This window comes from Leptodactylus fuscus, chromosome 4 (genome assembly GCF_031893055.1).
Source record: "Leptodactylus fuscus isolate aLepFus1 chromosome 4, aLepFus1.hap2, whole genome shotgun sequence".
Taxonomy (NCBI): domain Eukaryota; kingdom Metazoa; phylum Chordata; class Amphibia; order Anura; family Leptodactylidae; genus Leptodactylus; species Leptodactylus fuscus.
In genome coordinates this window covers 184,775,248-184,801,019 of record NC_134268.1, presented here as the reverse complement: position 1 = coordinate 184,801,019, position 25,772 = coordinate 184,775,248, and the positions used below count along the sequence as shown (strand labels likewise).

The 25,772-nt window shown below is 43.2% G+C and overlaps 1 protein-coding gene across 1 annotated transcript in view; it reads right to left on the bottom strand.

Moving 5' to 3' along the window:
- Positions 1–3,093: 3,093 nt before the first annotated feature.
- Positions 3,094–25,772, bottom strand: part of VILL (villin like) — a 74,338-nt gene continuing 51,659 nt past the window's right edge. The window contains exons 6-20 of the mRNA XM_075271488.1: positions 25,058–25,168; positions 22,867–23,066; positions 22,137–22,215; positions 21,313–21,411; positions 18,671–18,824; positions 17,925–18,025; positions 17,364–17,501; positions 14,947–15,105; positions 13,848–14,027; positions 13,588–13,733; positions 10,857–11,001; positions 8,568–8,756; positions 7,393–7,461; positions 5,330–5,608; positions 3,094–3,612 (exon numbers count right to left, since the gene is read on the bottom strand). Of these exons, the coding sequence (XP_075127589.1) occupies positions 3,499–3,612; positions 5,330–5,608; positions 7,393–7,461; positions 8,568–8,756; positions 10,857–11,001; positions 13,588–13,733; positions 13,848–14,027; positions 14,947–15,105; positions 17,364–17,501; positions 17,925–18,025; positions 18,671–18,824; positions 21,313–21,411; positions 22,137–22,215; positions 22,867–23,066; positions 25,058–25,168 (2,163 nt within the window). The 3' untranslated portion in view covers positions 3,094–3,498. The remainder of the gene's footprint in view (positions 3,613–5,329; positions 5,609–7,392; positions 7,462–8,567; positions 8,757–10,856; positions 11,002–13,587; positions 13,734–13,847; positions 14,028–14,946; positions 15,106–17,363; positions 17,502–17,924; positions 18,026–18,670; positions 18,825–21,312; positions 21,412–22,136; positions 22,216–22,866; positions 23,067–25,057; positions 25,169–25,772) is intronic.

Here is a 25,772-nt window from a genome sequence, read left to right as displayed (position 1 = left end):
TTTGGAGGTTAGATCGGCCCTCCAGGGCTTCAGCCACAAAGGTTGATGAGCGGCTGTGGACAGGGCCATTTACTTGGCGGCTAGCCGGGTCTGGAAATGAGTGGCCTCCGTCAGGTGGTCCACCAACAGGGTGATATCCTTCATTGCCACCAGAAGGTCGTCCCAGTCCACTCCAGCGTCGATGTCCCTGGAGAGAGAGGAGAGTTCTGCCCGCAAACCTAAGGCTACCTCATTGGCCACAATGCCAAGGGAGGCTTGGGCAGAGGAGGCAGAGTACACTCACCTCAAAGTACTCTCCACTCTGCGATCCATGGGATCCCTCAGGCTTGAGCCATCTTCAGTAGGGAGGACCGTACGCCTAGACAACTTTGCCACAGCCACGTCAACTTTTGGCGGGGGACCCCAAGTTTTCAATTGCCCCTCAGAGATAGGAAATAGGGTCTTGAATCGTCTGGAAGGAGCGAAGGGCTTCTCCGGGTGTCTCCATTCTGCTTCTATCAGACGAAGCATCTCCGATGAGGGTCTGAAGGTGCGGTTCTTACGTCTAGAGGACTTCCCGCCGTTCCGGATCCTGAGTGTCTTGAACACCCTTGACATTTTTTCCATAGGAAAAATCTCCTTCTCGTCATCTGAATCCGCCTCAGAGGACTCCACATCTCTGAGGCGCAGGTTTTCCAGGGGTGGGAGAGATATCTCACAGGATTCCAAGCGCGGTCTCTTGGCGAGGTGGGAGATGGACGTCTCCATCCTATTCATAGAATCCTGGACGAACCCCTTGACCCAGGAAACCATTTCCCGCATAGGAGTGGCCTCAGAGGAGGGCGCTCTGCATCCCTGACAGAATCTGTACTGGGAGTCATCTGGGAGCGGCATCCTACAGGTGGCGCACATAAGATGTTTTCTCTTGGACACCGCCTTTCTCCGAGGTGGATTAACCAAAGATGACGAAGAAGACATTCTAAGGAAAAGGAAAAACAGCACTAACAAAATTTGTCCCTCCATAACTTGGCCCTCTCCCCTGGCCACCTCCACCAAACCTCAGTAATGCAGAAAGGAACACTTCTTTTCTACAGGCACGAATCACTGCAAGGAGTTACTTCGTGATGCTTGCAACCGGAGCGACAAGCAATGACTGAAAGGTAGGAGAAATTTAAAGGCCTAGGGGGAGGGGCTTCCCTGGAGGGACCGCCCCCGGCACGAGCAGCCAAAAAACAAGGATATGGAGGGTTCCCCCCCCCGGCGCCAGAGGAGCTGTAGGCTGCCTAGGGGAGAAACAAACTCCCCTCCAGCCCAGAAAGGGTGCTACTGCTCGTCCTCTAGGGGAAGGGCCCAGCCGGCGGACCCAGAAGAAAGGTTCCTAGGCCCGAAGTTTCCCCCCCCTACCAGGGAGCCCCGGCGCGCAGTGGAGAGATGCAAGTGCGCGGCACGAGTACCCACCCGGCGGAGGGAGAGCCGGCCTGAAAGAAAAAGAAAACACGGACTTCCGCTGCAGGTAACAACAGAAGGGGGGAGAGGGAGAACAGACCCCTATAGGAGGCCAGAACCCCTGCTCCCCCCTGTCCTGTCCCACAGGACAGAAAAAAACACAAGGGAGGAGCAGGTCTTCGGGCCTCTTATAGGGGTCAAAAGCTGTTAGGTAATTAAAAATTCCACCTGTCCTAACAGCTCATAGGGGCAAGAATACTCCAGTTGTGCTGCTGTTGGGCGTAGGGGGAAAAGTAGGGACCTCGGCTTATATCCGGGTCGGCTTATACTTGAGTATATACGGTATTTACTATATGAGCAGTGAGGCTATGGAAGTCTCTACCACTGGATGTAGTCATGGTGGATTCATGGCACAAGCTCAAAGAGGGCCTGGATGCTTTTCTTGAATGGAAAAATGCTATGGGTTTTAGATTTTGGTAAAAACAAGTTGATCCAGGGTTTTATACTGGTATGAAGCCAGTTGCACACAGCTGCGTGCTAACTGGCGGCCGTGAATGAATGGCACAGGCAGCTTGTGGGCGACACACTGATGTCCCCTGTGTGCCGCTCGTGCACCAGCCCTGCTGAATAGGAGCCGCGGAAGCAGGGCTGCAAAATCGGACAGAAATAGGACCTGTTCCATATTTTGCGACCCAGACTGCCGACCCATAGAAAAACCCGGATCGCATACTGACCATTCATAAGGTTGTCTGCATAGGAGCTAAGCCTCGTGGTTTTGCTTTTTTGTTGTTTTATTTTTTTTTGCCTTCCCCTGGATCAACACTGTCGGGTTATAGGGCTTGGCAGGCCTGTGTCTTCCATCCAACTTCATCTACTCCATATTAATGTCTATGGATTTAGACTGCGATGTCTTCTCTCTCCCTATTTTACACATAGTTCTATCTTTACTATTAGTTGTAGATTTCTTATGGACTTGCTTCCTAGAGAACTAGTAATTCTAATTCTTCAGTAATTCAGACCTTTTCTTCATTCTTCCAACCAAGAGAAGAGAACAAACGAGGGAATTTACACAGTGTTTATTGGATCACACACTAAATTAAACAAAACTAACAGAATAGAAAATAAGACTTGGACAATGGCACATTATTGAGATTTATGGAGCGACAGGATCTAATCGATAAAATATCACAATCCAGTATACAGACAGTAAATGACATTTATCAGATTTATTGTGGGAGCTAAAATTAATAATGAACAGATCAAAATACATATAAAATATCTGAGAATAAAATGCTGCAGTCAGAGAGATACATTGTGTGTGAAATCCGGAGTTGGGAAGAAGCTGTGGATATACTCTACACTATATACTATACACTATATGGATATATAATATAAAATAATACATTTATAAAAGAATAGGCATGTATTTAAAGGCACAATATCCTCAATCCGATTATACAGTAATCGCACTTATATAAGATTTTCATGTTATATTTAAAGGGAAGGAACTAAATAATCTCATCACAGCTGCATTCCCTTCTATATGGACACAGCCGCCCCCAAAAGCCATATCAGGATCTTCTCTGGGACTGTAAGTGGGGAATGTGTTGTCCATTCTTCTTCGCTTCGGGGGGGGGGGGGGGGGTTTGAGAGCTGATCAATATATTCAATGTAATTTATATTGTAAATAATGTCGGCCAGTAAATTATATTTTGGGTAATGTCAGTCATTAAATTATATTGTAGTCAATGTCAGCCGGTCGTCCTAAAACTACTCTTATGAACACTTTACCAAGATTCGTTATTTATAATCAGCAGCTATCTATAAAGAAGCGGATAAATAGTGTAGTATAGCACAAGTAATCAATGTAAAATAGCTGAGATTTGGAAGGTCAGGTCACCTGAGACATCAAAGTCCATAGAATCAAACACTAGAGGGCGCAGGTTGTCAGGTCTGAATAGTCATGGAGGTTAATAAGTATATAATGACTGTGTATGGGACTTCTCTCTCTCTCTCTGAATGATGAATTGTGGGTTTTACAACTTAAAAAAAACAAATTAGAAATTCTATTTATTAAAAGAGGCCATATTGCTTTTTGACGTTTTGCTGCTTCCATTTGGGCAGTTGATAGAACTGGGCTTTGGACATTCCAAAAATATTGGCAAAATCGCCATCGGACAGATACATCTGTAAAAAGAGAAAACAATCTCAGTAATGTAAGTAGGTCAGATTCTGGAGTCTGCCCTGACAGAATTTGTGCTCAATCTAGCAATTGCTGCGCAATGTTTTTTAAATTTGGCACATTTATAAGTCTAAGCAGGAATGGTGGGGCCCCATGGCGAACTTTTGACATGGGGCCCCCCCGACTGACGCCAAAGACCCCAACTGACAGACATTTCCCCCGCACACACTATTATGCCCCATAGTGGCCCCTGCACACAGTATTATGCCCCAGAGTGTCCCCCCTCCTGCACACAGTATTATCCCCCATAGTGTCCCCTGCACACAGTATTATGCCCCATAATGGCCCCTGAACACAGTATTATGCCCCATAGTGGCCCCTGCACACAGTATTATGCCCCATAGTGGCCCCTGCATACAGTATTATGTCCCATAATGGCCCCTGCACACAGTATTATGCCCCATAGTGGCCCCTGCACACAGTATTATGCCCCATAGTGGCCCCTGCACACAGTATTATGCCCCATAGTGGCCCCTGCACACACTATTATGCCCCATAGTGGCCCCTGCACACAGTATTATGCCCCATAGTGGCCCCTGCACACACTATTATGCCCCATAGTGGCCCCTGCACACAGTATTATGCCCCATAGTGGCCCCTGCACACACTATTATGCCCCATAGTGGCCCCTGCACACAGTATTATGCCCCATAGTGGCCCCTGCATACAGTATTATGTCCCATAATGGCCCCTGCACACACTATTATGCCCCATAGTGGCCCCTGTATACAGTATTATCCCCCATAGTGGCCCCTGTACACAGTATTATGCCCCATAGTGGCCCCTGCATACAGTATTATCCCCCATAGAGGCCCCTGCACACAGTATTATGCCCCATAGTGGCCCCTGCACATACTATTATGTCCCATTGTGGACACCCATGAACAATTATTATACTTTGGGGTCTTTTCAGACTCCAGAGCAGAATAATCAAAGACCCAAGGGGGGGATACAAACATTGGCCATCTTCAATGACATATAGGACGTCACATGACCCGGCCCTGCGTCACGATGCATAAGGACGCAGGCCCCGGTCATGTGACATCAGGGATGTCACACTAGTAGGCCCAGAGCCAGGAGAAGTAAGTAAATGGGGCCCGTTACTACAGCTGGTAACGGCTTATTAAAAAAAAAAAAAAAAATGCAGTGGTAATGGCTGTTGCTGGGCCCCCTAATGTCCCGGGCACTGTGGCAGCCACTACCGCTGTTACCCCGGTAGTTATGCTACTGAGCCTAAGGCCTCATGAACACGAGCTAATTTTATCAGCAATTGTGGATATTAGTATGGAGCATACATTTCAATGGGCCCATTCTCATAGCTGTAGTTTTTGCGGCTGTTTGTCTGGGCTGCATTTACGAGCCAGAAATTATGGAGCAGGCCCTGCCACCCTCCCCCCATCTCCCTAGCTAACTTATTCCGCCCACCACTAGAAGACAGGAAGAGGGGAGAAGCCATTCCCCGGACACAGGAAGGCTTGGTAAGAATTGATGGGGATAGGGAAGGGACAAGAGTAATGGTGCCGTTCCATTTCATCTATGGGGCTTTGCCATGTGTCATGACTCCAATTTCATGTAAATAGATCTGAAGACTTTGCTGTATTCAGTAATACACAGATCAGCACATATACAAGTGTTAATGTGGCATTATCAGGGTCTTCTTACCTCTTTTTTGCTGGGGTCTACACCATCAGGTAAATCTTCTGCAACTTTGTTAAGAAGCAAATTCTTATCGAAGACTTTATTTCCATTGCTCACTATTTCTACATTAGGGAGGTTCTGAGTTGGTGCTTGATTTCCATTGGAGCTGGCATGATTATCATTGGTTTTTGGCGCGCCACCATTGACGTGTGACTTATATACTGGAATGCTTACATTGTCATTCTCCTTCCTTACTTGGGCACCAGCCTTGTTTGTGCTGTTTAGATTTGTGTTTTGCAAGTCCTATGAAAGAAAATGTAAAGTAACACAATATAAATTCACGTAAGGGCTACGGCTAGATTTTCCATTAGGCAAACCATCAATACTGAGAAGTTAAAGGATTTATCCAGAGATTTTACCAAAAGCAGAATGGGGTAAAATAAAATATACGGTATGTAACTTACACTGACATATTAAATCCCCTGCTGCTATTCTGGTTCCCATAATTTTCTCTTTACTTCTTTACAGTGATACTATACATGTATGGCCCATAACCACCGATGTCAGTGATTGGCTGAGCAGTCATGTACATGTATGGCCTATAACCACTGAGGTCAGTGATTGGCTGAGCAGTCATGTACATGTATGGCCTATAACCACTGAGGTCAGTGATTGGCTGAGCAGCTATCTGCATGTATGACCCATAACCATTGAGATCAGTGATTGGCTGAGCAGTCATGTACATGTATGGCCTATAACCACTGAGGTCAGTGATTGGCTGAGCAGCTATCTGCATGTATGACCCATAACCATTGAGATCAGTGATTGGTTGAGCAGTCATGTGCATGTATGGCCTATAACCACTGAGGCCAGTGATTGGCTGAGCAGTCATGTACATGTATGGCCTATAACCGCTGAGGTCAGTGATTGGTTGAGCAGTCATGTACATGTATAGCTCATAACCACCGATGTCAGTGATTGGCTGAGCAGCTATCTGCATGTATGACCCATAACCATTGAGATCAGTGATTGGCTGAGAAGCCTAGTGAATGTATGGCCTATAACCATTGAGGTCAGTGATTGGCTGAGAAATCATGTACATGTATGGCCCATAACCACCAATGTCAGCGATTGACTGAGCAGCTATCTGCATATATGGCCCATAACCATCGAGGTCAGTGATTGGCTGAGAGATCATGTACATGTATGGCCCATAACCATCGAGGTTAGTGATTGGCTGAGAGATCATGTACATGTATGGCCCATAACCATCGATGTCAGTGATTCGCTGAGCAGTCATGTACATGTATAGCTCATAACCACCGATGTCAGTGATTGGCTGAGCAGCTATCTGCATGTATGACCCATAACCATTGAGATCAGTGTTTGGCTGAGCAGTCAAGTGAATGTATGGCCTTTTACCATTGAGGTTAGTGATTGGCTGAGAGATCATGTACATGTATGGCCCATAACCACCGAGGTCAGTGATTGGCTGCAGCGGTCACATACATGTACATCATGTCATCACTGTAGGACAAATCAATAAAGACTATGAGGGACCTCCAAAGTATCAGGGCTAGAGGGGGGAAGGGACTTGCCAGGTGAGTTATTCTTTTATTGTACCAAGTTCTGCACTTTTAGTCATTTCTGAAATCGATTCCTGATAAACCCGTATAATCATACTATTCTCAGTCATCTCATGCAAGGGCACATGTACAACAGAGGCAGACCATGGCTACAATGAGGCCCTTGCAGAGAGGTGGTACAACTCAGGTTTAGTCCAATCCCATTTGCTATCGGGTGAGAAGAATCTATAAAAGAATTTCATTTTTCTCAAAGTAGGAGTTTGAAATTGGCCAAAGGGTCATAGAAAGTGGATGGAGAGTGAAATAAACACTTGGTCCATTCTGTTGCAATAGGGCCCCATCATCTCAGTGTACACTGTGATCTCTGCAGGGATGGACCAGAGAAGCTATGGAGAAATTTTACAAATATTCTTGTATGCTATTATAATATTTCTAGTAACAACTCATACCACAAAGCCTTACAGTAAGTAAAGTGACAGTAACAAAATCCAGAAGACTTACCACACTGATCTGAGAAATGGCAGAGACATCACCCAGGTTCTTCTTCATGTCTTCATAGGACAAGTCAGACTGTTGGGAAAAGACCAATTCTATGTTAACAGGAAAATAAGCAGAGGAGACAATATCCTACTATAATATTATAAATGGGAAAGTTTGTGTGTTTGGATATTTGTGGGTTTGTGTGTTTGGATGTTTGTTCCCAAATCACGCCGAAGTGCTCCAACGGATTACAGTGAAATTTGACACATACCTCCAATGGCACCTGGAAAGAAATATAGGCGACTTACCATCACCGTAGGTTGCAGGGTTTTGAAAGGGGTTTTGGGGGGGCAGGGTAGCACCAGGGGAGTGGGGTTGGTGGGGGGCGGGGGTGTGCAGGGTCACGCTACGGGAGTGGGGTTGGGGGGGCAGCTCGGAGGCATGGGGAGGGGGAGGCCGCAGTCGTGGTACGAGGCAGGGGGGAAGAGGGGGAGACCGGGGTGGCGGGGGGTGAGGAACATGGGGTCACGGGTATTGGCGGTGCAGGGGAAGTGTGAGGGGAGACCGGGGGGGGGAAGGGGGGAGGCAGGGTTTCGCGGCAGGGGGAGAAAAGGGGCCAGAGCCGCGCTGCAGGTGGGTCGTGCAAGGAGGTAGGGGGTCGCGGACGAAGTCGCGGGTATTGTTAGTATTAGCATATGTTCATGGGATTTATTAACAAGTCTGTGTTTCATCATATGCACTTTTGCATTGTCTAATACATCTCATTTCATCTGCAAACAGGTTGCAATGTACATGTAAGACTTTCTTCTTCTCATACAAAGGGCCATGTGATGCCTTCAAATGATGAACAAGGTTGGCTCAAGAAAAGAAGTTTCATGTATGTATTTCTTTCAGATGTTTCTATCCTAATCCTAGTGTATTCAAGTTTATACTGTTTACACAGCAGCGTCAGAAGAGCTTTCCTTCACTGACAGTGTAGCAGAATGTAGCAGCAACAACAATGATTTGAGCAGCAGCCTCTTCCTCCCCCTCCCCTCTCCATAGAGTCTTATGTAAAAAAAAAAAAAGACTCTTTATTGGAGGTAAGCTTTAAAATACAATTTGCTGAAGTGTAACATGTCCTCAGTATATTATTCATGGAAAGTAACCAATTACTTTTCCTATAAGACAGATCTGTAGAGATTGTTTGCACTTACACTCCATTTGTGAGAGTCCCAGGCACTGAACCAGCCAGTGAAGGTCGGAGGTTCATGACCTTGTTTCACTGTAATTATTGGAGTAGCTACGTCTCGGCCGGCCGGATGGGATTTCAGGTATTCTTTTGCAGAGATAATGGATTCATTTTTCTCATAATCATTTGCTGACTTGCCAATCCAAAGGAACAGCTAAGGAAAACACAAGGAAGGGTTATATTAGGTTTGACTGTAAAAACATAATTTCAGTTTGAACATTTACATGTACTTATAATCTCTTCATTATACCCCTCACATTGGTGGCTATCTACTAGTCCATAACTGGATCTCTTCTTCAGCGTTCTCTGTGTTGTGTAGAAGACATCTTGTGAACTACCAAATCCTCCTGGCTCTTAGTTACCTCCTTTCCCCAACAAAACCTGTGTTTCTTGTTGTTCTGCATCTTACCCATATATAGTGTCCTGGTAAAAGTATAATTTTTGCCTTATACAAGGGAGCTGTGATATAGCAAGTCCATTCAATTATTAGCTGCAAAGATTAAAGCTCCCCTGACTGACACCGTTTATACCATCTGTGAGTGCTGTGTGCTGAATCTCCAGTGTATTTAAATGAGATACAGAACAGCTTCACACTGCTCTCTACTCCTTCAGCTTGTTGGAGCTAACATAGAGAAACGTATCATAAGAAGAAAACAGAGGAGAATGTGTAAATTTGTATCTCATAAGAATACACAGCTCGCAGACAGTGTAAGTCAGGGATTTCATAACTCTCTTAAAGGGACCTTGTCAACCGTAAATTGGTTATAAACCTAATAACACTGCCATGTAGAGGTGATCCTACAGCTTCCATATGCCTCTGTTATTCAGTTTTGGAGCCCCATTTTCTTGCAAATTGCTGATTTTTTCATAGACCAATGAGGGAAAAGTGCTTTGCCTGGGATTCTAAAGTTGGAAACAAAGCTCAGGGCTAGTTCACACGGGGACATGGACGCTGATTTTGACAGCAGATTTTGCGGCCAAATCAGCGTCCATACAATGTCCACACTATGTGAACTGCTCCCGCCGCGACCATCGCGGTCGCGGCTCTCACCTCCGCTGTCGGCTCAAATGAATGAGCCGACATGGAGGGCGCTGCGGCTGGGTGGAAGCCGCGGCTCATCGCGAGCGGCTTCCGCCCGAAAGATAGGTCATGTCGCTTCTTTTTCTGCTAGCGAGCTAGCAGAAAAAAAAAGCGAGCAGTTCACATAGGGATACATTGTATGGACGCTGATTTGGCCGCGAAATCCGCTGTCAAAATCAGCGTCCATGTCCCCGTGTGAACTAGCCCTAAGGCACACCCCAAAGCACTTTCCCCCTCATTTGTTGATTATATGATCAGATCACAAATTTATATTGTTTTTCTGTTTCTGATGGAACGGACAAACAGAAGAAGCTGTTGAAGCTGATGTAAACTCCGTCTTATTCTAATATTAAAAAATAGACATTCCTTTGGTTACTTTTTGGTTTTGGCTTGTGCAATAATTTATCTTGCTACTGTTTGTTCTGGGGATATTGTCACTCCTTAGGGAGAGACCACCATATAGGTGTGTGGAGACTTGTTAAGCCTTTAGCACTCCACTTTGCAAGGAACTATGGGAAGAATATGCAAATCCGCCTTCCATGATGTAATTAGGAAGACAGTTGCTGCCTCATTGTTGCAAACCAATAGAGGGCGCTCACTGGAATGTGCAAGCCTGTCTTAAGACAGGATTCCAGTGAAATAACCCAATAATGGCTGCTCCCTTTAGCCTCATGCCCGACCTTCCAAGAGGCCTTTGTTTAGCAATGACGCTGGGATTATTACCAGGTTATAGTCTCTCAATCGAGGACAGCTGTTTCGATCTGGTTGGATCTCATCAGCCCGATGTAGAGAGGACTATAACCTGGTAGAGGTGAGAGGCTTAGACAGGGTTCGGGGGATATTGTCACTCCTTAGGGAGAGACCACCATATAGGTGTGTGGAGACTTGTTAAGCCTTTAGCACTCCACTTTGCAAGGAACTATGGGAAGAATATGCAAATCCGCCTTCCATGATGTAATTAGGAAGACAGTTGCTGCCTCATTGTTGCAAACCAATAGAGGGCGCTCACTGGAATGTGCAAGCCTGTCTTAAGACAGGATTCCAGTGAAATAACCCAATAATGGCTGCTCCCTTTAGCCTCATGCCCGACCTTCCAAGAGGCCTTTGTTTAGCAATGACGCTGGGATTATACTGTTATATACTGTTTGTTCTGTCAGACATCATATACTGTACCTCTTCCCAAGTATCAAGTAACATGACATCATCTTCATCAAGGTCACTCTGGTCGAAAGCTACCAGCTCAGTCATAATGAAACGACCCGTCTGGTTGGAACATTCGAAGAGTCGCGGTTTATACTGCACAGTTGTCTCCTGGAATCTATACAAAAAAATTACACAAAAATCATAAATGTATTATACAACAAATATAAACACATGGGCATAAAGCAGTAAAGCACAGGACAATAATGTGCAATAACAAAGGTTCTAAATAGTTTATGGGGGAGCGGGGGAGACAACACCCTCAATGCTCCAGAAAGCTCATCTGGATATTGAAAAAAAATGTGATATCTCGACAACAGAGGTATGATTCAGGTGACCAGGAACTATGTATTTGGGGCTGACTTGATATAATGGGCTATGATGATGGACTCCCTTTAAGTTCTGAAAAGACTTAAAAGACCCTTTAAGGCTGAGGCCCCATAAAGCGGAAAAGCAGCTTTTTTTGTTGCAGATTTTGTTGCGGTTGTTTGAGCCAAACCCAGTAGTGGCTACAAAGGAAATGGGAACTATATAGGAAGTTCTTATACTTTTCCCTTCTGCTCAATCCACTCCTGGCTTTGGCTCAAAAAAACGCGAAAAAATCTGCAAGAAAAAAAAAATGCTTTTCTGCAACGTGGGGTATCAATTCAAATGTATAGTAATCTTTCCGCAGAAAAATTAAAAATACAGTCTAATTGTCATAGCAGACAGTGAATAAATAACAGGTAAATATATATATATATATATATATATATATATATATATATATATATATATCCTATTAATATTATAAATGTGAAATGTTTGTGAGTTTGTGACTTTGGATGTTCGGATGTTTGGCGGTCAATCACGCAAAAACCGCTCCACAGATTTGGCTGAAATTTTCCACAAACATAGTCACTACACTCGATTGCGCAATAGGCTACTTTTTGTCACAATAGCGCACATACGTTTTTCCCAGGACCCCCACAAAACCCAAATTCACATCACTATCTCTGCAATCTCACACACTTTGGACCCCGATTTGGCTGAAATTTTCCACAAACATAGTCCCTACACTCGATTGCGCAATAGGCTACTTTTCGTCACAAAAGCGCACATACGTTTTTCCCAGGACCCTTTGGATGTTCGGATGTTTGGCGGTCAATCACGCAAAAACCGCTCCACCGATTTGGCTGAAATTTTCCACAAACATAGTCCCTACACTCGATTGCGCAATAGGATACTTTTCGTCACAATAGCGCACATACGTTTTTCCCAGGACCCTTTGGATGTTCGGATGTTTGGCGGTCAATCACGCAAAAACCGCTCAACCGATTTGGCTGAAATTTTCCACAAACATAGTCCCTACACTCGATTGCGCAATAGGCTACTTTTCGTCACAATAGCGCACATACGTTTTTCCCAGGACCCCCACAAAACCCAAACTCACATCACTATCTCTGCAATCTCACACACTTTGGACCATAGCAAGCCACAAAATTCATATTACCCTCTACAGCAGAGGTCAGCAACCCCTGGCACACATGCCAAGAGTGGCACTCCTGCCATATTTCACTGGCATGCCAGCAGCACAGGACCTGCAAGATTTAAATGAAGTCTCTGCTAGAGCTGAGGAATAAGGACACTCCCCTTTGAGAGGGGTGCAGGAAACCCAGGGGGTGGAGCTTAATCGCTCAGGTCTATGCCTGCTATAGTGATAGCTCCTGCCGAAGCTGCTAGCAAACTGAAAGTAAGAAACACACAGCTACCTTCCTTTACTTCCTATTCTCAGTAATGTCAGGCATTTGGGGTTATTAGATTAGTGTTAGTAAATCCATGTGCCTCACATTAATAGGAATAACCCCCATCATGTTCCTCATATTAACCCCTGTGTGCCCCATATAAAGATTACTAATATGTGAGACATATGGAGGTACTAATAAAAGACCTCAGTAATGAAGATACTTAATTATTACCTCCAAGTCTCTCACATATCAGTAACTAGAGATGAGCGAGTACTGTTGGGATCAGCCGATCCGAACAGCACGCTCCATAGAAATGAATGGATGCACCTGGTACTTCCGCTTGGACGTAGCCAGCGCGCTTAACCCCCCGCGTGCCGGCTACGTCCATTCATTTCTATGCGAGCGTGCTGTTCGGATCGGCTGATCCCAACAGTACTCGCTCATCTCTATCAGTAACTCTTACACAGGGGTTAATGTGAGGGACATTATGGGGTTAATTGCTATTAATAAGAGGCGCATGGAGTTACTAAACTGTCATGCACAGGGCCAGACTTTATGTTGCTTGCTCAAGAGTATCCTGTGCCCAAAACTTACATGTACTGGCGCAAAATAACAACTCATACAATGTCGTATATCAAAGTATATTAACCTGAAATACTTCTGTCCCAAAGACACTATGTACAGTTTATACCAACACCGTATAGCAGCTGAAATACAAATTACATTCAACACAAAAGTCTCATGTGCTCTCAGAATTACAACAAAAACAAGATACACAGTTACATTTTATATCACATACCTTATACACAGTACGAAAACCTTACCCGCGCCTGTATATACACACTTCTACAATCACCGCAGACGAAGTCGCGGGTACTAGCTAATATATATATATATATATATATATATATATATATATATATATATATATATATATATATATATATATATATGTAGAGAGAGAGATATGCACCCACCTCTTATCACTGGCATAAGGAGCCTTTCCCCCCAGAGCCACCCAGAATTCAGCAGGTTCTTGGCCCTCCAGGATGGTTTGTTTATCTTGTGTGGAGATAATATTGGCCACTGTCTTTGCCATTTCTCTTTCATCTCCGCTGCAGCCCTAAGGGGTAAAATACAATGACATCATTAAACAGATATTATTCTGAATATTATGTCATAAACTTATAGATGGGAATGTACAGACTATAGGGTAATATATAGAGTAACCACTGACCTTTCCACACCACAGGTAGCACATGGTATCAGTTTTCAATACAAAAACATCATTGGAATTGAGAGAAGCGGCTCTGGCGGGGACCTCGGTGGCCTTTGTGTTATATTCATCTGTTCCTCTGACCTGGAACAGTCTGACCGAAGGTTCTGGCTCCGTATTCCCACTGCGACTGGTTCCTCCCTAATACACAGGTAAAATTTTAGATGACACAATATTTGATAATTAATACAGAACTCTGATGCCATTGATAAGGGCTTGTGATGATTTCATCAGTATCTATCTATCTATCTATCTATCTATCTATCTATCTATCTATCTATCTATCATCTATCTGTCTGTCTGTCTGTCTGTCTGTCTGTCTGTCTGTCTGTCTATCTATCTATCTATCTATCTATCTATTGTCTATGTCTTGACACAAACAGCAGAAGGTCCCTGAATAGATCAATACAGAACAGTCCTTATGTCTGTAACAATACACCAAAAATTGTGAACCATGAAATTCATGAGCCAGATCCCTTATATGCAACCTAAGAGCCTTGTCCATCCAGCTTCAGAAAAAAAAAATCACAGTTTTTAATTTTATTTATTGGAACCAGAAAATGAAATGTAGCAATTTTTTGTAATTAGTTTTTATTTTCTGATTGTAGCTTTATTTTTATTCTATTTTCGGTACATGGTTGTGGATGCTGACATTTTGCTTGAGCTGCATTTAGCGATATGTTTTACAGCAAAATCATGTCCATAGGCAGCAATAGTCTGGGGCCAACTCATTGAGGATTATGGGATAGGCTCTGTGCCTCTCTGGGGAGTAGATAGGCTGTGACATCATCAGTTGGAGGCAATGATGAGTGCTATGTGGTGTTATCTATAGAGGTGTTATGTTCTATTGTGATCCTGTCTGTCTTGTCTGTCTTGTAAATGAGGCAGCTACAGAAAAGAAACCCCTACAGAATTGACAAAAATTGACTTGGTTTAGATACAAGTCATTTTCTGGGACACATTCCCTATAAGTGTAGGGAACTTCCCTTGAGATCTTGATAGTCTTCACAGTAACTGCTATAGAGATGGTCATATCACACAACACAGCAGATGACCTCACCTCATAGATAATCATCTTTCCTTTAAAGATAGCCTGGAAGTGCTTTGGTTCCTTTCCCATGGTCACCCGGATTTGTACTGGCTGATCCTGGTATTTGCGGTCCAGCTCTACAGCATGAAAGGCACATGCAGTGATCTCATCCTGTGTAGCATGGCGACCCTGCAAGGAAGAAGGAAAATATAAAGGCTTTATAGACTCTTCAAGGAATATTCAGAGAATTTTGAATTTATAGCCTATATAGCACCCGCACCTCTAATGAGGAGACCTGAGGCAACTGCCTCAGGCGGCGCTATGCCGGGGGCGGCATTTTTACTGACCCTAAGCCAGTCCAGGACAAGCTGCGTGCGAATTGTCCTGGACTGGCTTAGCGTTACAGCAGCCTGACAGGGGAAGCGAGCGGTGGATTGTGGCAGCCCTGTGGACGCAGCGCTGCTATAACTCTCCCCTATTAGCAGCAGCGCTGCTCCAGCGACCGCCCCTCATCCTTAGCAGAGAGCAGGTCGTCTCCCTGCCTGCTCGCTCTCTCCCTCCTCCCCCTACAGACTGCAGTGCTCCTATTAACCCCCAAGTGCAAGAATTAAAAGTGGGTGGAAAAAAAAAACAAAAAACAGTCCTCAAGGTCAAAGAAGGGCCAGACAGACATTTAAAAGCCCCCTCCCCCTTTTCCAGCATCCCAACCCTCCCCCTTGTATTAATAATGCCCCTAATAGCCCTTATATCAATACTGCATATCATTAATACAAGGGGGGGTTTATATAGGAACTATTAGGGGCATTATTAATATAAGGGGGGTATTATTAATAAGGGGCACTATTTAAAGAGGACCTTTCATGATTTGGGGCACATGCGGTTTTATATACCACTGGAAATCCGACAGTGCGCTGAATTCAGCAAACTGTCAGCTTTTCCAATCTGTGCCTCAGATAAAGCGCTATTGGTCCCAGTATCGTAGCTCCTCACCGTCAGAAGGGCGTTCCTGTCAGTCTGTCAGGAACATCCTTCCTCACAGCAGTGTCTATAGCGCTGTACAGTGTGAGCGGGGAGGAACGCCTTCTCCCCTCCTGATAATACTCATCCATAGACTAGTACTGGGGGGACGTTCCTCCCCGCTCACACAGTACAGCGCTATAGGTGCTGCTGTGAGGAAGGGTGTTCCTGACAGACTGCCAGGAATGCCCTTCTGATGGTGAATAGCTACAATACCAGTACCAATAGCTCTTTACACGGGGCACAGATCGTGAAAGCCGACAGTGCGCTGAATTCAGCACACTGTCGGATTTCCATTGGTATATAAAACCGCAGGTGCCCCAACCCATGAAAGGTCCTCTTTAAGGGGCTTTGTGTAGGTGAGGACAATATGGGTCAGGCGCCTGGAAAAGTGATGAGTCAACGATGTTTGTGTTGCAAACTTTACAGAGACAAATCACAGGTGGAAGAAGTGGTCATGGCGGTCCAGAGGGAAGAGATGGGAAATGTGAGCGATTAGTCAGGGACGTCTCCGGTAAGTCACCACAAAATGTTATGCACTGAAGCACTGTATTCACTGTAATGTTACCACTAGCAGCCTGTCATCCGCCTCAGGCAGCAGAAAGGCTAGGTTCACCACTGCTAGCACCCCCTATCTAGTGGACTGGAAACACACATTGACTTTCTGGGTAAGTGAGCATTACAGAGAACCTGTTATATCAAGTCACAACACTTGTGTTTTCCAATAAAATAACAATTGTGGAACTTCATTTTTCTAGCCCTCTGCAATGTGCTGTTGGTCTGTTATTCCTCCTGGAAATATCTTCTGAATATGAAATTTACAAATGAATTTACCATTCCCAATCTGAAGCTGCCCAGTCAGTGTATACGGGAACATGAATCTTTGACGGTGGATTGTTAATGTCCATTTATCAATTTATTCATACATTTACAGGAAGAATAACAGAGGCATAGCAAATAGCATAATGCAACAGGCTAATGAAAAATCTCCAAAAATGTTATTTTTTTTTTAATGGAAATTAATAGTTTAAAGGTCCTCTTTAAAAAAGGCAAAAAGACCTTACAGCACATGTTCCCTATAGAATATTTTTTTTTATAGTTTACATCTAGATATACTGTAATGTACATCCAATACTGAAAATACAATTTTGTCTTTATGCGTACAGTAATAATTCAGCATCCTGAAGTGCATTGACAATTATTGTAGGTTTATTGCTTCTTTGCTCTGTTGTCTTACTGTATCTCCTGTAGATTTTGTGTTTCTTATATTTAGAGAATTATTTGTATTTGTGGCTCTAACTTTTTTATAAACTAAAAGAAGGAGCCATTACCTGGAGATGCATCCTCTATACTATGCATGTTACTATGTAATACAGCCAGGAGACAGATCATTGAGAACAGACATGAACAATTCTACATTGATCACTTACCAGCCACATATAAAGCAGATAATGTGGCTTTCCTGACTTTATATACGTGTACAGCACCAAGTAGCAATCCCCTCCGTAGAATCTTCCGTAAGTCTTTGGATCAACTTCTTTCAGCTCTAGATTTTCGATTCTCCAGATCTGCAATCAAAGTTTATAAAAACTGAATCCATTTATAGTAATGATAATATATGTGAATTATTCCCTACAAGAGAGCTCTGAATTAGAACTCAAGTACAGTCTTAGCATAGACAGATATAGGACACTAAACCACCAGTGTATAAAGATATGCTGAGGGTTTAGTGTCCTTAGAGCTGCTGACAAGTTCCTTTTAAGTAATAAAAACATGATGATATGTGTCTGACACTTATGGCTAAAAAAGAGCATTGTATGAGCACAGAGTGGTATTGTGCGTCTTATCATCCTATATGTCTGGGAACATATACTGTGCTATGGTTATAATCATATATCCGTGAATATACTATACTGTGGTATACAGTTCTGTCTTTCATTGTGGGACATTGTAGCATCTATTTATGTCTGTAGAACACTTAGTGTACTCACCTCCACCTTCCCGGAAGCGTCATCCACCATCCGCTGCTCTGCCGCTAGCTCAGGTCGGGCGTACAGCTGATTTATGTCAAACTTAACTTGATCCACCTTGGCTGAATAGAAGATAGGTTTTACTAAGACTTCTAATAGAGATGTATAAGTGTCTAACCCTATATGCCAAATTATCCACATTCACTTTATCAGCAAAAGACAGATATCTCACTGATACCCAAAAAATATTATTGATTGGAAAAAGTTCTATATTCACATCCGGTCACAGTTTGTTCTTCCCCTCTTACATAGTCTGATCCACACTATCCAATGGAATACAGATTTGCTCCTTATATGCTGTTGTCGGGTCAGTTAGGAGAGTAGTGAAAATACCTTTTTTGTGTCCAAGGGCTGTTTGGTACAGTAGAGGCATGATCATATTTGCCAAAGAACTCATTTTGTCTGTGGTCACCACCATGTCTCTAATATAAAGACTGACCTGTCCCAATATACCACAGTCGAAAACAGGCACAGATGTAGCCACAGCCTGGGTGTACTGAAGAAACCATTTGCATACAGATAAGCAACAGCAAGAATGATGCAAAAAATATCATTAATGGTCTCTAGAACACCATGTACTGTATGGAAGTGATTTTACATGGAGGAGACTACTACTTGATTTTGGTCCCACACTGACCACCATTATTTTGTTGCTGGTCGCTGACTTTTATATCACAATCTTCAGATAAAGTTACAAGACATCTTACCAATCTTCCCCACGCTGTATGCTTTTCCAAGTCCTTGTGTCTCTCCATAATCTCTCCAATTCTGGAATAGCTGTTTGAACATGGTGGACTCGGCTCCGTCATTCAACACCTCTATATTTGTGGTAGCCGGATATCCTTTACCTTGTATGAAACCCTACAAAATAATATAGTAGAAATTAACACTATGATTATTTATAACCTGCAACTAGAAGCTTTGAGTTCTAAGAACTATCAATATATGTTACTGTTTCTGACTCAGTAGTAACAGCATCATATAAGACATTACAGAGTAAGTAATGATGTCATAAAACACTAGAGGTGATATTAAATCTTTCTATGCATCTCCAGAATCATGTGCTTGTGCCTGTTTCTCTCTTCTTTCCCTCAGTCCCTGCTTACTTCCCCCACACCCCCACCTCTCCATAGACTTCTGTGTAAATCTTTAATACAATATCTCTGTGAGCTGTAGTCCATATTGCTATAGCAGGAAGAATTAACGGGCCTATCCCAGGATTTAAATGTTGATGGTATATCATTATGATAGGTCATTAATTTCAGATCAGTGGGGGCCATAGACCTGGAACCCCCACTGATCAGCTCCTCAAAGTGGCAGCAGTGATCAGGTGAGCATGTTGTGTGACATCACAAGTCAGTGATGTCACATTCATTGCTTATATAGATGTGAAATGGCAGAGGCACTTGCTTGAATGTTTTAGCCTCTTCAAATGGCTGTTCCTTGTTGGACTCTCAAGAATAGGATATCAATATCATACACCTGGTAAACTCCTTTAAGCTTTATGCCCATGATCATGTGCTTTGTCAGCGTGCTAGTTGTGTTTTTCATAGCTAACACACTGAGCCATTACTTTGTATGGCCCCCATACACACACCTGTGTATTACAAGAGACCTGTGTTGGGCGTCGGATCAGCATGGGTCAATACTCAGGACAGGCCCTATATCTGTCTATTTTGTGATCCAGGATTATTCAAGGATACAATCCATGTGGTGTCCATACCACTTTACCACGGACCCACACGTTCATGTGTATGTGGCCTCAAGAAGAGATTTCAGAGTGAATGTCAGTTTAGGGTGCAGAGGGGAAAAAGAAAAGAAATAGATAAGTGGGAACAGAAGCATTTTTCTCTGATGTGAAATATTACTAAGTATCTTATGGGGATATTGTCACTCCATAGGGAGAGACCACCATATAGGTGTGTGGAGTCTTATTAAGCCATGAGCGCTCCACTGCAAAGGAACATGGGAAGAATATGCAAATCTGACTTCCATGGTGTAATTAGGAAGCCAGTGCCTTAAGAATGCACACCAATAGAGGGCGCTCACTGAGAATGTGCAAGTGTAACTTCCATGATGTAATTAGGAAGACAGAGTCTCAGTCAAACACACCTATAGAGGGCGCTCCCTTTAACATCATGCCGACCTTCTCAGAGGCCTTTGTTTGCAATGATGTTGGGATTATACCAGATACAGTCTTCTCAGCCAAGGACAGCTGTTTCAATGTATTTGCATCTCATCAGCTTGGCGTAGAGAGGACTGATCTGGCAGAGGTGAGAGGCTTAGACAGGGTTAAGGGGATATTGTCACTCCATAGGGAGAGACCACCATAAAGGTGTGTGGAGTCTTATTAAGCCATGAGCACTCCACTGCAAAGGAACATGGGAAGAATATGCAAATCTGACTTCCATTATGTAAAGGGAGTGCCCTCTATAGGTGAGTTTGAGACTCTGTTTTCCTAATTACATCATGGAAGTTAGACTTGCACATTCTCAGTCAGCGCCCTCTATTGGTGTGCATACTTGAGGCACTGACATCCTAATTAAGTCATGGAAGTCAGATTTGCATATTCTTCCTAAGTATCTTATATTAGCTTGTACTTTTGATTTATGCAAAGTTTGTCGAAAAGTTAGTATCCATTTCAAAAATAGATACAACTGAAATTTGTCTTTAAATTTAACAAAATTAGGATTTCACACCGAATCATTTAAAAGGACACTTTCACTAAATGTTATGTTATGCTAAATGTAATGGACCATATGCTGCTGGAATTAAGGTAATGTATATTTTACATATATGGAAGGTTTTGTAGAGAATGTAGCCTTAGGAAACAAATAATGATGGGCCTCACTTGCCACTTTTCTGACACTGTAATTTCAGCTCACATAATACTGTTATATATAGTAGCATAATACTGTCACACATAGCCTACAAAATACCAAAATACCATGGTGCCCAATTATAACGTATATACAAATAATATTTATATAATATATCCTTATAGTTCCCACGTAATACTGTTCTCAAACCACTAAATATTGGATGATTCAAGTTTACCCTGGGAGTTTCTGGGCCCTAAGGAATTCTAAGATGACCACCCCCTAATACAAGCCCGATGTACAAGTATCTGTAAAGATGCAGTGCACACCATTATCAAATAGTGACCATATCGTCATATAGATTAGGAAAGTCCTATCTGTAAATATGGTAACTACTGCTAGTGCCAGAATAGCATGGCGGCATAGGCAGTTTGTTACAGAAAATTATTTTTTCCCATGACCTGCACATCTCTATATTAATACTGCTTGGAATTTGTAATATTGTTCTATATCATGATCATTGCACTTACCACTGCCCGGGTGAAAGCTGCTTTTTTCTCTTCTGGACTGGAATCTTTCCCCCTCCAGACAAATATCTTTACTCCTCCTTGATCAAGAATGTGACAGTCCTGCAACAGGCGAGAACATGGAAACCTGTTATAAATGCCCCCTGCATGCTGGAGAAGATCTTTAGTTATGGTTGTATATCTCAGGTTGGCCATACACATTAGATAGCTGTTGGTAGAGTACTCATTCAGCTGACAGCTATCTCTCCTGTCTCCTCCATACATATGTATGCTTGGCTCAGCCAAGCATGCATGTACTCTCTAGGATGGGTGGAGTAAATCTGTCAAAATTCCCTGTGGCACCTTCTCTTGGCCGGAACTAAAAGATCAAACACTTGAAATCCAGGTGCCTAATCCATATCCACTTGCCATCTTCTAGGAGGCCTCCATATAAATGAGATGGTTGGCCGCTCCTGCCGAAACATCAGATTCAGCCAATATACATCCAAAGTCTGTGACCAACTTCAGGATGAATTCTTTAGCTATATACCTAGTGGTCTTTAAGCCGAACATTATCTGATAACAGAGGACAATAGCATGTTCATGTAGAATGAACTATGATAAAACGATATTTTTATATTATCTTAACCTGTCATTCAGATATTTTTGGTAGGTACAATGCTGTACCACTGTGTACAGGGGGAGGGGGAGGATTTTTACAGATTCTTCTGTGAGTAAAAAAAAAATGTGTTCTATATTAGAAAATAGCAAGAGCAATAACCAAAAATTCTAGAATCTGGTATGTAATTATTTTTTTTTGTGTTTCTTTTATTTTGTACTCCACTAACCCCGTGCTGCAGGAGATCTTGAGTTAAAGGTTTTGTCGCAATTTCTTCCACAACCAAGTCTCCATCTTTTTCAAACACACTGCAAAAAAGGAATATTATGAAGAAGGGACGTTACTCCATGTATGCTATACAATACTAGAAATAAAGAAGAAAGTGATGTTTATGGGGGTTCGAATTGCAAAGTCTTTGTTATCTCCATTTAATGTGATGCTGAATCTGTCTCTGTGCAGACTTTCCATATGCCATCTGTAGTGTATCAATGCAGGACTATGGGAGTCAGATTGATACTCTAACAAACCTGCATTGAGAGACTGATGTCTTGTTCATACAGGGAACACTATGGGGAATTTACTATTCCTTCTAATCCAGAAAAGTGGCGTCAATAGGAATAGTTGTAGACCACCTTTGGCCACCTTAGACCACAGTCCATTGTGTAGATATGCTTGCTGCATCTTTAGTTTTTGCTAAAGTACAGCCTTAAAGTAGAGATTTGACTGTTGCACTTGCAGTAGTTGTTATAACCTGTAGATGGTGCTCTAGATTGACATTAATTTTAGCACTTTCCTAATATATTGAACTATTCTTTATCTAATATTTCGGTATTTTTTTTTACTATACCGCATCCTGTAGCTAGTATAGAAAATCTGACGCTACCTGCATTAATGACATTCGTCATTTCTTACCTCATTGTATCAGATACAACATCGGAGGGGTTAGATCTTTTACTTACTGATAGAGCCTGACATTTGCTTTTTGCTGTTGGTCCGCCTTCTCATCTGGAACGGCATCCTTCAGTTCACCAGTTCTTGGCCCGAGCACGGCGGTCATTATCTGCATCAAGTCGGGGGAATCTTTTTCATTGTCTATGATGCCAATCTGGGCTCTTCCTCCTCGCTCATCATCTCTTATGCCCTGAGCCATAGTACAAGCCTGGGAAGAGATAGATGGTATTTGTTAGCAATAGGACACTCTATATGGAGATTTGCTGGACATAATAAACTTGGCTCTGCGAGGCGCGCTTTCTTCATTATGTTATCTCAAGGCCAATGCACATGAACGCCAATAGTATGTGAAATATCAGATTGGAGATCATTTTCTCAGAACAGGTTCATGGATTTGGTTGATGCCCAGAATGGTTCTGAACACTGAAGTACCATAATAAATGTAGAGACAGAAAATATTCAATAATACGCACTGGGAAAACGGGCATTAATATTATACTATATAATAATCTGTAAAGCACCATGGAAATAATGGTGCTATATAAATAAATAATAATAATAATAAAAATCTACAGACTGAAAATGATGGGGACAATGTCATATCATATGTGCTCATTTGGGAAAGATTCTCACACGACATTGGCGGGGGGCTGCAAATATTTAGCCCCCGGAGTATTAGTAATGTCATGGACATCAGCCAATAAGGCCTGGCTCACACTTCGCATTACTATTCATGCCAATGGTAATTGGTAGGTTTGAGCTCAGGGCTCTGAAATGGGCAGTCAAGGTCATTTTTCAAAGATATTGCATTGTGCACATTGAAACATAGCAGGGATTCACCAAAATTGTTGCAGCACAGAATTGTCTATTGTATATTGTCGTCACGTGCTGAAACATTTCCCATCATTGGAAGTCAAGTCCCCAATGCAAACCAGAACATTGCTGCTCCTTCCCCAAATCCTACACTTGGCACCAGTTATTCAGTCAGGAAACATTCTCCTGGCATTCACTAGCTAGCAGTGACGTGTCATTCAATGCTCCGGGGTCTGTGTGCTGACGTTTCAGACTTCATTGATGGTGTAATCCAGTCTGGTAAACCCAACTTCATGAAGCTCCCTGTGTGAACTGTAGTCTATGGGTATTGCCGCTTCATAAGAGCATTTTTGGAAGTTCTATGAAAGAGCTCTGCTGATAGTTACTGACATCTTCAGTAATGTTGAGTTTGTCTATGGAGATTATATGGTTCTTGATAGCAATACATTAACCTAAGGCTCTGTTCACATCTGAATGAATCATTTCCACTATTCTGTTCTGTCATAGAAGCAGAACAACAAACGTAACAATGGTGCTGGATCTATCATATGACCATTGCCCAATAGATTCCACTGACCATAATGGGAGTCCATTGGATTTCCTGCATTCTACCAGAATAAATAGTGCAGCGTGTAGTGTTATTTTGTCTGACAGAATGAGTAAATGTGAACCGAGTCTTACTAACGGACTTATAATCTAAATGGCATGCAGGGGTGGATCCAGGGCCGGGCGAACCGTGCGGGTCCCCGTGCCGCGGCCCGGACCTAACAAAACTCAGGTCTGGTCGGTCGGTTAGAAGCGTGAGGCCCTTAAAGGGGTATTCCCATGTCCCTTACTCACCAGTCTTCGCTGCTGTAAACTCTTCTTTCTTCCTGGTTTTCTTGCGTCAATTGGTGGGTGGGGTTTCATATTCAAAGCCAGCGGCAAGATGACGTAGCTTCTATGCCACTGGCCTTGCATGCACGCTCCCGATGCAGCTAGGCATCGGACATACAGCTCTATAAATAGATGGTGAGACCAGTCCCCCAGCCATCACATACCTCACTCATTTCCCCCTCCTCTATGTGAGAGCAGGAAGCTAGGTCACATGTGTGGTGCAGACAAAGGAACTAGTTAAAAAACGCCTCAAAATCACATTTTTAGGGCTAATTTTTTTTCAAAAAATCCTGGGGGGGGACGACCCCAGACCCCCCATTCCCCTGGTAAGTAGGGCCCCGCCAAAGTCAATTGCCCAGGGCCCCGCAAAGCCTGGATCAGCCATGGCATGGTTCATCCTATATTAATGTATCAGACAGAACTAGAGTTCCTGATATAACCATGAATTATTTCGTCTACAAATCAATGCCCCTTCTTAAAATCCATATTCTGTCCTCCCCATTCACTTACCTTTATCCTCTCAGCTTTGTTGCTCTCTGGACCGTTCCATTGGATGATCACTTTGCCGAGGTCAAGAAGGAAAACGTCTCCTTTATTAAAACTGTTCCAAGACAGCTCCTCCTGTAAGTGTCAAAAGCAAAATGTTACACTGATATGAAACACCATTGTCAGGGGATCTTACACAGTGCTGTTCTGCTATCTGACTGGACTTAAAGAAGCACTCCGGGAAATATTTTGGAAATATAATGCTACCTAATAAGATTCTAGCTGTGTACTTGTATTCATCCCACATCAGTTGCATCCATACATTGAATACCCTTTCATTATAGGCAACTGTGTCATATGATCAGAGACCTCTGCTCTCCACTTAACTCCACTGTCTTTGTTCCTCTGTATTACCGTATTTTACGGACTATAAGGCGCACTGGACTATTAGGCGCATTGCCCATGAGCGCCTTATAGTCCGTCTCGGTTCATATATAAGGCGCACCGGACTATAAGCCGCAGTCCGTGATACACGCCAGCGTTCCGTAGTGTGAATGCCCCCTTACGGTGCCTTTTATGTATGTATGGAAGCGGCATGCAGACTTTGCCGCCGCTTCCATCCATATATAAGGCGCACCGGACTATAAGCCGCACTTACGATTTCTGAGGAAATCGTAGGTTTTTATGTGCGCCTTATAGTCCGGAAAATACGGGTATTCCCCATGCATAAAAGATATAA